We start from the raw sequence: 12,632 nt of genomic DNA, 5'->3' as shown, positions 1-12,632 counted from the left end.
TAAAAAGTTACCACCTCCAGCTGCCCATTCCATTCCTCAGTTAAAGGTTCCTGCCCCTCTCTCCCTTCCTGGAAATCAACAGGAAGGAATGTGTATTGGTACACTCCTCAGTACAAAATCTGGCAATTTAAACTGCTGATAAAACTAACCTGCTGGACTTTACACTGAAAAATCCACCCACACCAACCCCCTACAATCCATCCTGCAACAGAGCAAACGGCCCCCCGGAAAATGTCGTAGCAAACGATGAGGGGAAATAATGTCGAAATGCACATATTCATTGTCTTTTCATAAGGATACTTAGGCACAATTTTTGATGGCCTTATGTACTGGTACAGGTGTATCAGTGGATGTTGGGAAGAATCTCCTCATGTTGCACCTCTTTCCCTTTTTAGGGTTCCTTTCTTGGGTCCAAGCAATTTCTTTCATTGCCAACTGTATTTACAGAACACAGATTCCCTTTCTGGCAACTAATTCAACTTCTTCCTTAGGACTGTGGTATTTCTACTAGCTTGACAAATTAACTTTGCTATTTCCCTAGTAGGCAGTGCAACCACCTTATCTAAATTCATGCCACTAAAACCTGGTATTTTTGCAGTTTTTATAGTCAATCTTTTCCTTAATGAACAGCAAAAATGTCACGGGTCCTTATTAATTAATGTCTCTAAATACAAACAATACTTGAGCTGTGAATCTTTTGTCATCTATTTGAATTCCTTCCAGAAATGTCAATTTTATTCTACGTTATAGGCTGTCTTCAAATTTTTTCTTTAATCATTTAACTTTTCTTGAAAAAATATTTTTTGTTTCTAAAAACAATGAAAGTATCCAGTTACTTTTATTCCCCCTTTCTTCAAACTGGGGTATTTTCTTCTTGACTAAGTGAAAGTTAAGTGGTTTAATTTTCCTTTTATTCTGTGTAAAGCATATTTTGGTCCCTAAGAATGTTGTTAATAAAAGGAAATTACACAGTCAATAATAGGGATGAGAGTTAAGTTTATTCTGCAAGCTTATGTCATTATATGCTGACTCCCATGGCTAGCGTTTGTAACAGAGAGGCTTCTTCCATCCACTGAAATTGGTATCAGCTAAATGATATCACCATGACAGAGCTAGTAAAACATCTTTTTCTTCAAGCTGAGGCATGACAAGTCTCTGCTTGGTGCTTTCACAAGAGACATAAAAATACATTGTGATGGAGACTTGCAACTGGCTGAGTGAATGAGGTTAAAACACAGGTGAAGTGGATCAAAAGCACTTGGGCTTCTTGCCCAGAATGCAAAGCACAATGAACTGAGAAAGGTTAAGCTAAATCAGTAACGTTTGAATGAATTCATCTAACCTGGTTTCATAAGCCATGGAATGGGCTAACCTCACAGGAGCCAAAAATTAACTGTGTTAGGGTCCAAAATATATTGACTTTGGAGCCAAGAATATTTGGTTATCTCTGTGATGCAGTTTTAATTTTGCCATGTATTATGCCCCTAAATAAGACAATGTTGTAAAATATCAACTTCATTCTGAAATCAGAAACTTAAAATTCCCTGAGATTTTCTTGCTGAAGGAGTCACAATAATACTAGAAAGATAAGCGAAAATTTCTTCTTGCTTATCTTCTTAGTCTGCATACTGTGTAGATCCAAAGCTAAAAAAAAATAAAAATGGAGGTGAGAAGAACATTAGAATCAAATGCAGTCCAAAAAGCCTCTTCTCTTAGTCACAGCCTTTCCACACCAGCTGTAAAAATCAGCCATCCAGAAGAGGTGTTAACTGAAAGGGGGCTGTTGCAAGAGACAGCTGATCGTGGCCACATTTATTTTAATCTCCATCTTCCTACCCAGAGCTTCCTGAGAGGCTGCGTGTTGCCACTGTCTCTTAAAGAATTAGCACTTCAAAAATTAACAAAGGACAAATTCAAGAAAGTATTTAGACATTTATGGTAAAAAAATCAGGAAGGACACACTCGTCCCTAGATCAAAAAAAAGGTCCTCATCTATCTAGGTGTCAGATGCCACAGGCACCTAAACTTTCACCTGTAAATTAGTCAGAAACTTAAGCCCCAAGAAGACCAAAGGTGCTGGGCTGAAGTTCACACCCCCCTTTCTCTTGAAATTCACAAACCACACAGCCCAAACTGCCAGCCACCTCAAAGCTTCCATCTATGTGTGCCATGTTAGAACCAATATGACTTCAGTGGGAAAACAAAGAAGTCATAGCAATCTCTGTTGATGGTCAGTGTCAACACTTGCTATTTTGTTTACAGATGATGAAAGGAATCGCTCCATAACTTGAACACCAGAGCAGAAACATGTCAACCAAAGTCAGCAAGCTGCTCTCTCTCTAAAGACTACTAATCATCAGCTGCTGACAAGGATCAATCCTATTGAAGTGCCGGCACTATTAAAAAAGAACACGTTTAACAGATCAAAGAGTGCACAAAAACTCATTTTCAAAGAAGGATAATTTTAGCGTAAGAACTAGAGAAGGATGGCAAATTCTACATTTCAGAGCTGCTGCCATTCCTATCTCTGCATTTTTTTCAATGAGTTTGTAATGAAAAATATGACATTTCTTGAAGTAATAGCCTCAACAGTGACATCCCTTGTGCTCTGCTGCTCAGGGCTTAACGGTAGTGCCTGGGTGTAATGAATACCATTCCACTGCATCTTGGATATGGTCTCCCAAACTTTTCTTCTTCCCCAAGATTCTATAAATTTGTTTCCATAATTATAGTATTTGCTTCCAGTAACACAACTTATTTAGCTGATAGCAGCTTTTGACATTACTATTATGTCACCACTCCTCACAAAATAACAGATTTTCTGTCTTTCAAACAACAATGTAGAACTTCAGAGCAAACAGCTATTGTGAAAAATTATCTCCCCTTCTTCTTCTACAACTGCCTTGTTTCAAAAATTTTTTCCTATCTTGATTTTGCAAGCTTTCAGTCATTAAAAAGCTATAGGTTTCTTCATTCTGAAACAGTGATAGATCAGTCCTTGAATAAATTACACTGTCTTTCCCTGTATACTGTGCTTTTAAGTGACATTTATTTAAGGTTTCAAGTAAAATAAATCCAAACCTCCACAAGCAATAGCCATATTTATAAATTGCCTTAAAAACACATAAATTTAGCTGAGCCTTTTGATTTTGGTTCTTTGCAGGTACCTAACTACTGGTTTGAAAATTTCACTAGTTTATTCTAGTAAGTTGTGCCCAAGAGCCATTTTTTCTTATTAAAGATTGTTTAGTATGATAAACTCTAAATAGCAACTACATGAACTAAAAGCAAGAACAAAGGCGATTAAACCTTTTTTTTTTTTTGTAGATTCAGTAAAAAAAATGGTGTTCACATTTGAACTATCCTGTTGAAAGCAGCAGACATTTTATAACTTCTAAAATGATTATGTTCCCCAGCTCACAGGAAGAGCTTCCTTAACGCTTCTAAGTCTTCAAATACTTTGGGGAAAAATATCCACTTTTCTGTAAGAGTAATTCAAGGTTTCAGTAACAACAAGTTCCAGACCATAAATCATTACAGTAGTTAATATTTTGAATAGCATAAAATAATAACAAGACAACAAAAATCTTTACACAAGGAACTCTCTGTGCTGCTGAATCTCTTATGAAATACCAGAAAGGTCAAGAATTACGAAGTGCAAACCAGAAAAGAGCCAACCTTCCTTCGGCCTGAGACGATTTCAATGTGGCAAACGCACAGGCACACTGAAACCCTCTGCATAGTGGAACACAGGGTCCCTAAAGGAATGTCTCCATAGGTAGCTTCACATCCTACAGGCTAAACAGACCTGCTACAGGTATTCAGTAAGGGGGGAAACAATAAGCCTCAATACGATCTTTTTCCTTTTCCATTGCCTACCTTTATCTGCAAAGATTTTTCTTCCCTGATTCACAGACCTAGCTCTTGGCTGGAGGGAGGAGAAGAGACAGCGCCATCCCTATAGAACACAGGTGTTTCAGGACGGCCTGACAGTCCCCACCTTGTCCTCGCCACCCCTCCGGTCTCCATGAGGCCTCCCCCCTTTGGCCTCCTGCACTGAGCCCTGTTCCCACTGCCCCTGTCTGCGGCCCTGGAGCCTCGGTGCCGGGAAAACGGAATTAAACATAACTGAATCACTGCTGACATCTGTTGCCTGCCCCGAGAAATCCCCTTTAATCAGCCCTGGTGTAGTTAATACAAAAGAATATAGCAGTTGGGAACGTGAAAAAAAAACAAACAAACAACCAACCAACAAATCGACCCCAAAGCATTGTAAAAGCTCCCGTTCCCCTTGGTTCTCACATTCATAGTGTTGCAGGCCCGGGAAGCAGGAACGGGCACCAAACAGGGGCCTCGGGAGGAGTTAGGGATCACCTCAGTACAGAAACTGATCTTTGCTGGTACCAATTTGAATGGAAATTTGAACCAAATCGGTGGGTAAGGAGAAAGGCCGCCCCACCCTGCCAACGCCATCCGGCAAAGAAAAAGGACTTTAGATGGGCTGGAACGAGCCCATCAACTGAAGGAAATTTTTAGGCAAGAAGATTTACTTGCTGAGCATGTATGTAACAAACGGAAATTAATAGGAACGTCCTAGAGGAAACAAGGCAGGGAATGGCAAATCACAGTACCAGTGAAAGCAAGACATCGATTGAAAATACAAGCCTTCGCCTAAAACCTATGCATGTTTTACTATACGAATGCAAAAACGCAGCAGAGCGACAAACCCCAAGTCCCCGGTAAGAGGGAATGCCCGGGGAGCACAGGCGGCGGCAGCTAGACCACCCCCCACCCCCATCCCCATCGCGGCCGCCATGTCGCGCCGGCCCCGCCCATCTCCTGGCGGAACCGGCCCGGGCGGGCAGGGGGCGGGGCCTCGTCCCGGCTGGGCGGGCTCCCGGCAGGCCCCGCCCCCTGCCGGCGGTCGCGCGCGCGCCCCGTGCCCGCCGCCCGCTTCCTGCCGCGTCCGCCCCGCCCGACCAGCGGCCGCACCCCGGCCGGGCCCAGCGGGGAGATGAACACGGTGCTGTCCCGGGCCAACTCGCTCTTCGCCTTCTCGCTGAGCGTGATGGCGGCGCTCACCTTCGGCTGCTTCATCACCACCGCCTTCAAGGAGCGCAGCGTGCCCGTCCGCATCGCCGTCTCCCGGGTCACGCTGTGAGTGCGGCGGGGAGATGGAAGGGAGTGGCGGGGGAGGGCCGGGCCGGGCTGCCGCCCGCTGGGGAGGCGAAGGGCCCGGGAGCCGAGGGCGGGGGCCGGGACGGGTGAGGGGTGTCCGCTCCTCGCGCGGCGCGGGCTCGGCCTCCTGCGCCGCCGGCCCGGCCAATGGGGGCGCCCCACGACGGCGCGGCCGGGCCAATGGGGGCGGGGCGGCGCTCGGGACCGGCGCGGCCGGGCCAATGGGGGCGGGGCGGCGCTCGGGGACCGGCGCGGCCGGGCCAGTGGGGGCGGGGCGGCCCCTCACGGCGGAGCGGAGCCGGTTATTGCCCGCTCTGGTGGAGAGGCAGGGAGCCAGAGGAACGTGGAGTTTATCCTATGGACATTTATCCGATCGCAGTGCCTTTGTCTTTCAATTAGTTGTTCTCTTGGGTTTCTCTTTTGATAACCTAGCGTACTTTCTGTCCTATGGCAGCAAAGTGATTGGGACGCCTTCTTCTCTGCGAAATGCACCAGGGGTAGGACACAATGCCACATCAGAACGTGTTGCCTACACATAAAATGTTCTGATGCAAACTTTTGCCGGGGGACCTTTTTTTCCCAATTTTGGTGTTGGTTAGGGGTAGGTTTTTTCCTCTGAGAGGAGACTTCGTCACAGAAAACTTCCATTCAGTCCGTGTGCTGTGGAGGGCAGTAGTTCCACAAGCCCTGGAGCAGCTGTTACAGCACCAATGAGCGGAGTCCTGGCTCCCGGTTCTGCCATGTGGGTCTTTACCAGAGCTCCACAGGAGAGCCTGGCTCGTAGGACACTTCACTGAGCTGCTTTAACTCAGCTCATGGGTGTTTTTGTTCGATTGGTTTGGGTCCAGATGAGGGAGCTAAAGCAGCCCACTTTTGGAAGTGTTTAGTGCCAGGTTGGATGGAGCTCTGCACAACCTGGCCTTGTGAAAGGTGGTCCTGTCCATGTCAGGGAGGTTGGACCTTGGTGATCTTTAATGCCCCTCCCAACCCAGGCCATTTTGTGGTTTGGTGGAGGTTCTGTGGAGCTTGGGAACCACCCCAAGGTAAGTGGCACCAGTGGGTGCCTAATGGCAGGACTTGAAAGGAGAGATAAATGCAAATAAAGGGACTGCCATCACCTTTCAGACTGGTTTAATACCACAGGAAAAAACCCTAAACCTGTATTCATGCAACACTGAGGATGGCAACAGCATAAGATTGGCACAAAAGCATGTCTTTGAGTGTTATGGTGAGCTCAGCATATATGAGGCAGCGTACTAATGCCTAATTTGGGTGGAATGTGTATTGCCAGTCCCTTCTGTGCTGCACAGGTCTGGCATTTCTGGGAGATGCTATACCTAAGCTGCTTCTCTTGAATGTCTGAGAAGTTCTGGAGACCTCAAGCTTAAGGCCTGCTGCTCCACCTGACTGACAGTGGTTCAGAGGTGAAGTCAAGTGCTTGAGAAGGTTTACTGCTTTTTGCAAAGGGATGGAAATTCATACCAAGGCTTAAATTGTGAAGATTTGGTGGTGGTTTTCTTAACTACTATCTCCAAAACTGTTTTCTCTACTTATGAACTTTTTTTTTTAAATTTAATTTGGGATTACTAAACTTGGCTTTAATGAAATGATGTTTTAATTGACTAATTTCCCAACTGGAATAAATGTAACTATGACGTTCATAATTCATAAAAAATCTGTTCTGTGAGGAGCTGAGGTTCACAGTTTATTGTCAAGCTAATTGCTTGTGGTATTTTTCTTTGTAGATGGTAAGTTTGGTAAATTGATAAGCTTTATGAATACATATGGAAATATCTGGTGTGTCTGTTATTTTTCAGTTGCTCTTTCTATTGTGATTTAGTGTGGCAACATAAGGTACTGTTCCAAATGTAGGTTTATAATACAGTCTTCCAAACTTGTACAGTTTTCCAAAATGTAGATGAAAATAGCTATTTTCTTCATGCAGTTATTTAAATACATTTTAGGAATAAATCTTGAAACTTGGGTGAACTATGCACGTAAACTGTCTTATTGGAATGGTCAGAGCATGAGAGGCTTTGTTTTTTCAAGGACAGTTGAGAAATGATATTTTAAAAGGTTGCCAGCAGACTGCTATGGTGATGATGTCCCACACAGTTTTACATATTTGGGGATGCTAAAACATATTTTACTAAAACAAAATGTAGTCCACCTTAGATACAGATTTTTTGTTAACAGGAAAAAGTCAACAGTCTACTTGTATGTCTTTGACACCATAGTGACAAGGCCTGACATTTAAAACTGGGACACATAATTTCTGGAAGATAGGTGTTAGTTTGTGATGTTGATTACATTTTAGCCAGAAGTATTTGAAACAAAATATGAAAATGGATGAGGGAAATATCTAATAAGAACCATTATTTATGTAGCGTATAAAAGGCAGATAATGAGAAAAGATAATCTTGTGTTGTGTTTTGTTTTCTCTTAGAAAAAATGTAGAAGATTTCACTGGACCTAGAGAAAGAAGTGATCTGGGATTCGTCACATTTGACATTACTGCAGATATCCTTAATAGAAAAAAATGGTTTGCAAACTTTCTGGAATAACAGCACTTTGATGTCTATTTTTGTTACCTTATTATCTTCAGATATTCAGGGCTTGGGGAAAACTAGCAATTTGTCTTAAAATAAAAATTTTAAGCAGCTAAGAATAGTATTTTGCATAGCTATGATAGTGAACTAGAACTTAAGCCAGCTGTTTGGTCTCTAGTAGATGACAAGTTGTTTAATGCCTGTTTTTAAAATCAGGCTCTATGGTGAAGTGTGCTGGACCTAATAATGGGCAGTGCAGTTTAACATCGAGACATTATTACTTTTAAGTGAAATGTGTATCGGTGGTTTGAGGAGTGAATTAATGGTAGGGTTTATGTGGGGTTTGTTTTGAATGTCATACCTAACCTAGGAACTGCACTTTTCAAACTCATTTTGTTGTGAGGCTTTCAAAGTTCTGACTGTATAATGGTTGCATAGAAGTACCTGTCTTCTAAAAATAAAGAAGGCGTAATCCTTCACTTGCTTAGATATTAAAACTCTAATCTTTGGTATTATATAGTATGAAATTCATTGGGAAGCATATGATTTGCTATAACACTGATCACATTGTTTTTTGGCCTCTTTCTCAATTGCTGTTGCAGTTTTGCAGTTTCTCTTTTGTACTTCTTTGCTTCCCTGCTAGACTGGATTTAGGCTCTTGAAAGTTTTTCTGCAGAAGTCAGTACGAAATAATTGGTGGCATTTTCAGGTGATTACGCTAAACCACATTTTGCAGCTGGTTCTGAGTATCCTGGGATTTTTCCCTGTCTGCTCCCTTTTGTCACTGTTAGGCAGGACACTGATTACCTCTGTGTTTTGGTTTTGCTCTTTTGAAGAAGGCTGTTGTGTGAGCAGACTACACAAAATACAGCTCTTGGTACAAATGCTGGATAAACAGGCTAATCAGATTTTTGCAAGTCATTCTGCACAGAAATAAGAGGATTTTTTTTTAATCAACTGGAAGAAGGAGAGTTAAGCTCCTAAACCTGAGTTTTACCTCTGAAATGCTTATACATATTAAAATTGGAGACTGAAATTCTAAAGTAGATGCATAGACTTGGACACATTGTGTATAGAGAGAAGCAGAGCAAGGCAGGACAGGACCTCTAAAGGAAATATTCTTATACAAGGATTAGTCTGCAATATGTGGGCATAAAGATTCCATGTTTGTTACTAGTAGAATCTTACTTCTACTAGTAACAGCCTCTCTTATTTTTTTACAGATTCTGACTAAATCTCTCATGCCTGGCATAAATAAAGCTTGCAATATTTAGAGATATAAAATGCAACTGTGTGGTAGGGGTTTTTGTTCAAAATTTGTAAAGAGATACAGGTACATTGACTGTCTTAACTACCAGAAAGAAGTTGTTAAATAAAATGACAGTTAGGAAAAGGAACTAGGCAAAGGAAGGGGAAACATGCAGTTTTCACAAACTCCTTTAAGCTTATTTAATTCACTGCTAACTTTTGCAAGTGATAAGAAATCCTGTCAAGGAGAGCTTCGGAACCTTGTTTGATATTTTGAGCCAAATGACAAAAAATGTTCAAGTAAAATGTTTCTACCTAGTGTTGCAGTGACAGCAGTTAAATATTTAATTCTTTCCTTTTTTTACCATTTGAATTAGTAGCTTAGAAACATACTTATCTTGGGATGAGTGGAAGAAGAAGAAACAGATTTTGAGGCTGGTTGGGGAATCTTTATTCTTTGAGATAATGGCAAACAGAATACAAAAGAGGACTAGGAAATAAAACATTATAGCTAATCTCTATTGTGAATTAAAAAGTCTTTTCCTTAGCAGTCACACATTATTGTTAAGTAAACAGACAACTATTTGGAATCCCATCATTATTATTCTGTCTCAAATGGCAGTAATCAGTTTTTTACTGTTGATCAAAAATCTGAGCAGAGCTTTGTTCGAGTCTAATGAGCTTTCTTTGTTGCCAGTAAGGAATCAAATTTGCTAATTTTTGGGTCCCTATATGAAATACTTCCCATATTCTGATTTCTCTAAAATGGGCATTAAAGGCTGTTTGTATTCCCTACACTTCACCAATTTTGTATGTATATATTGTTTAATGTTACTGTATTTGGATATGAGGGTTCTCCAATAGTACACAAAATTTCCTTGAGGATATTTATGGAAGAATTCTGTTGTGACTTTCATGTTTAAGGTTTTATAATAGGTTGTCTAGCAGAGGATTCTGGTTACTAGCTTGCAGTGTCAAATATAGAACTGTTAAATTATTGGAGGAGAAATAGCTGCTACATTTTATAAATAGTAAAAAGAAATACCCACCTAAAAAACTGTCACTTTATTATGACAAAAATATGTGTTCCAGCTGCTGGCAGTGCTCTGATTTATGAGAAAGATGAGGTTGAAGGGTAAGATCTCACTGTAATGATTGTAGGGTAAGAGCTCACTGTAATGATTATAGACAACCTAGATCTAGTAAAAATAAAGCAAGGTTATGTAAGTACAGTATGGTATTTTTCTTAACTTGCATACATCTGCAGAGTATATTTGATTGGAACGTTAAACAATTGTTTCTATATTTGTCGGCAGAATATTCAACGAAAAACAATGTAAGTATTAAAAAGAAGTTTGAAGCGATTACCCATTTTAGTACTGCAGCTATTTTTAAACATTCTGTATTTCTGCTGGGAAGAGTTGAGGCCACCAGCATTTCCTACTAGCCTGGGCTGTTTTTACTGGCCTTCATGATTATTTCCTTGACAGTTTAACTGTAGGCTGGGAAGTTCACCTCCATGGAACCTAACTTGATATATGCCCAGTAGAATGCAAGAAGAATAACACATGCCTTGTGTTGCAGTATACTTACCATAGTATACTGTAAATGAGATTTTTCACGTTTTCTGTCCATTTTACTTTTTTTTCTAAATTTCTGCAGTTGACTGCTGTTAGGAACAAGAGAGAGTGGCTTCTGGGCTGGCCTGATGTGGTGTGTCTTTTGTTCATAGATCACAGAAGTTATTATAGTCCCATGATTCATTTACATTACTTTGTCATACTTCTGAAAATAATTTGCCTTGCTCTTATAAATTGGTTGCTACTGTGCCTTCCCTTTGGATAGCTGAATACCCTTTTTACTGATCTGATAGAAGCTATGTGGAGCAACCTTTAAAAAAATTACTTTAATGAAACACCATGCTGCCATGGTACCATTGGATTTTAGTTAAAGCTGCTGTGGTCACATTGCAAGGATATGATCAAAGCTTGGGGGTTTTCTTAACTTGCTCTACAAAACTGTCTTTTTTTTTTTTTCTTGTTTTTTTTGAAGTATCTTAGTTATATTAAAGAAGATGGCAGATACTGTGTTTGTCCTAGAATAGTTCTTAGGGTTTCTGTGATTTTATTGTATTGTTCCCTATTTTAGGGGTTTTTTTTCCCCACATAAATCACCACCTCTCCCAAATACTGAGAAGTATCTAAGTATTGTTCTATAAAGTACTAAACAAGACTGTTTAGCATCTACTTAAAAGAACAGTATGAAGTTTCAGTAATGTAAGAACTTGGAATCTCACTTTTTCAACTGTTCATAAATTTTTTGGGGGTTATGCTTGCAATTCAAGTAGAGATTTCCAATAAAGTTGGAAAAACGTTAAATACGTAAGCAGAGTCATAATAACTTAGTTTAAGTCCTTTATTTGAAACGAAGTCTAAATACTGCTTTACTTACCTTTGCAATTCAGAAGGAAACCCCTTTATGCTTTGTAACTCTTCTAAAGCATATGACTTTTTTAAAATGTCTATCTTGTGTTTTAAGATATTCCTTGTTGTTTCCATTTATTCCGTGCCACACTTCACTATGTAGTAGCATTACATTACCCCATTACGAAGCATTAGTTTGTTAAATTATTATGGATTGCAAGCATGTACTTCACGGGTTTTAGATGAATAGTGCGATGAAGGTCTAGTGTCTAAATGTGATCTGGTAAGTTACCTTGCTGACTTAATTACAATTGTGATTTTAGGCCCTCAATCAGGTGGTCCTTTGGGACAAGATCATGTTGAGAGGAGATAACCCAAGGCTGTCCTTAAAAGACATGAAGTCAAAGTACTTCTTCTTTGATGATGGAAATGGTCTCAAGTAAGTAAATATTTGTTTTATTACTGTTATTCATGGTATCTTTATTTACTTACATACTTTGCATTTAATACATGTGTTCATTGGTGTGGGAAGGTACCTATATTCTATCTGATACTCTGTCATCTCTGTTGCATCTTTGATTGTTAGAAGACGGCCGTGGGATACAAGATATCCTATGAATTCTGTATGCTAGAAGATGCACTGCTGTTATGAGCAGCAGGCTTCTAGGTGTCTGCCTTCAGTCTCTGAAGGAGTCAAGTAAAAAAAAAAAAAAATGCAGGCAGTAACTACCTAAAATCAAAAAGCTTATTGTTTCTGGACCAGATAAACAATCCATATCCAAATGCATTTAATACTAGTAACTGTTAATTAAATTGGTTAACTTGAATATTTGTGCTGATAGTCTTTGTTGCTTTTGCAGGGGAAACAGGAATATCACCTTGACTCTCTCCTGGAATGTTGTACCAAATGCTGGCATTCTACCTCTTGTGACAGGATCAGGACATGTGTCTGTACCTTTCCCAGATACCTATGAAACAACAAAAAGTTATTAAATTATAGTACTGAATCACAAGCAAAATATTTTTATACTTGTATATTGTGGATACATTTTATTGCAGTTTCTTCTTGCATCCCATGCGACTTTTCACTGAATGGAACTTAATTTCCTCAGGCTAGTAGCATAGGAAAAGGAAAATTCAGGTGGGTTTTTTTTTTAAATAAAGCATTGAAGCTGAAACTTAAGGGAAAGGTAAACTGCAGAATTACGGTTTTGAGAGGGGAAAACTGAAGATT

At 40.3% G+C, this 12,632-nt stretch overlaps 2 protein-coding genes across 2 annotated transcripts in view; one reads left to right on the top strand and one right to left on the bottom strand.

The window, feature by feature from the left end:
* The window catches only part of ASB5 (ankyrin repeat and SOCS box containing 5), a 41,174-nt gene extending 35,981 nt beyond the window's left edge, over positions 1-5,193 (bottom strand). The window contains exon 1 of the mRNA XM_083861943.1: positions 5,083-5,193. The gene's annotated coding sequence lies outside the window, so the exon portion shown is untranslated. The remainder of the gene's footprint in view (positions 1-5,082) is intronic.
* On the top strand, positions 4,949-12,419 carry SPCS3 (signal peptidase complex subunit 3). The gene is made up of 5 exons (XM_083861946.1): positions 4,949-5,157; positions 7,625-7,700; positions 10,237-10,311; positions 11,722-11,837; positions 12,259-12,419. Exons 1-5 carry the CDS (start codon positions 5,015-5,017, stop codon positions 12,389-12,391), a joined length of 543 nt encoding a protein of 180 aa, XP_083718072.1. The 5' UTR covers positions 4,949-5,014; the 3' UTR covers positions 12,392-12,419.
* Positions 12,420-12,632: the final 213 nt, after the last annotated feature.

This window comes from Zosterops lateralis (assembly GCF_965231275.1).
Source record: "Zosterops lateralis genome assembly, chromosome: 5".
Lineage (NCBI taxonomy): Eukaryota > Metazoa > Chordata > Aves > Passeriformes > Zosteropidae > Zosterops > Zosterops lateralis.
Note: the sequence above shows the minus strand (reverse complement) of the source record. Positions and strands in the feature narration are given on the sequence as shown.

Coding starts and splice junctions, on each gene's coding strand:
- SPCS3 (XM_083861946.1), top strand. CDS start 5,015: ATGAACACGGTGCTGTCCCGGGCCAACTCGCTCTTCGCCTTCTCGCTG. Junction 7,701..10,236: donor CATTTGACATTACTGCAGAT/ATCCTTAATAGA, acceptor ACTTGCATACAT/CTGCAGAGTATATTTGATTG. Junction 11,838..12,258: donor GATGATGGAAATGGTCTCAA/GTAAGTAAATAT, acceptor TTGCTTTTGCAG/GGGAAACAGGAATATCACCT.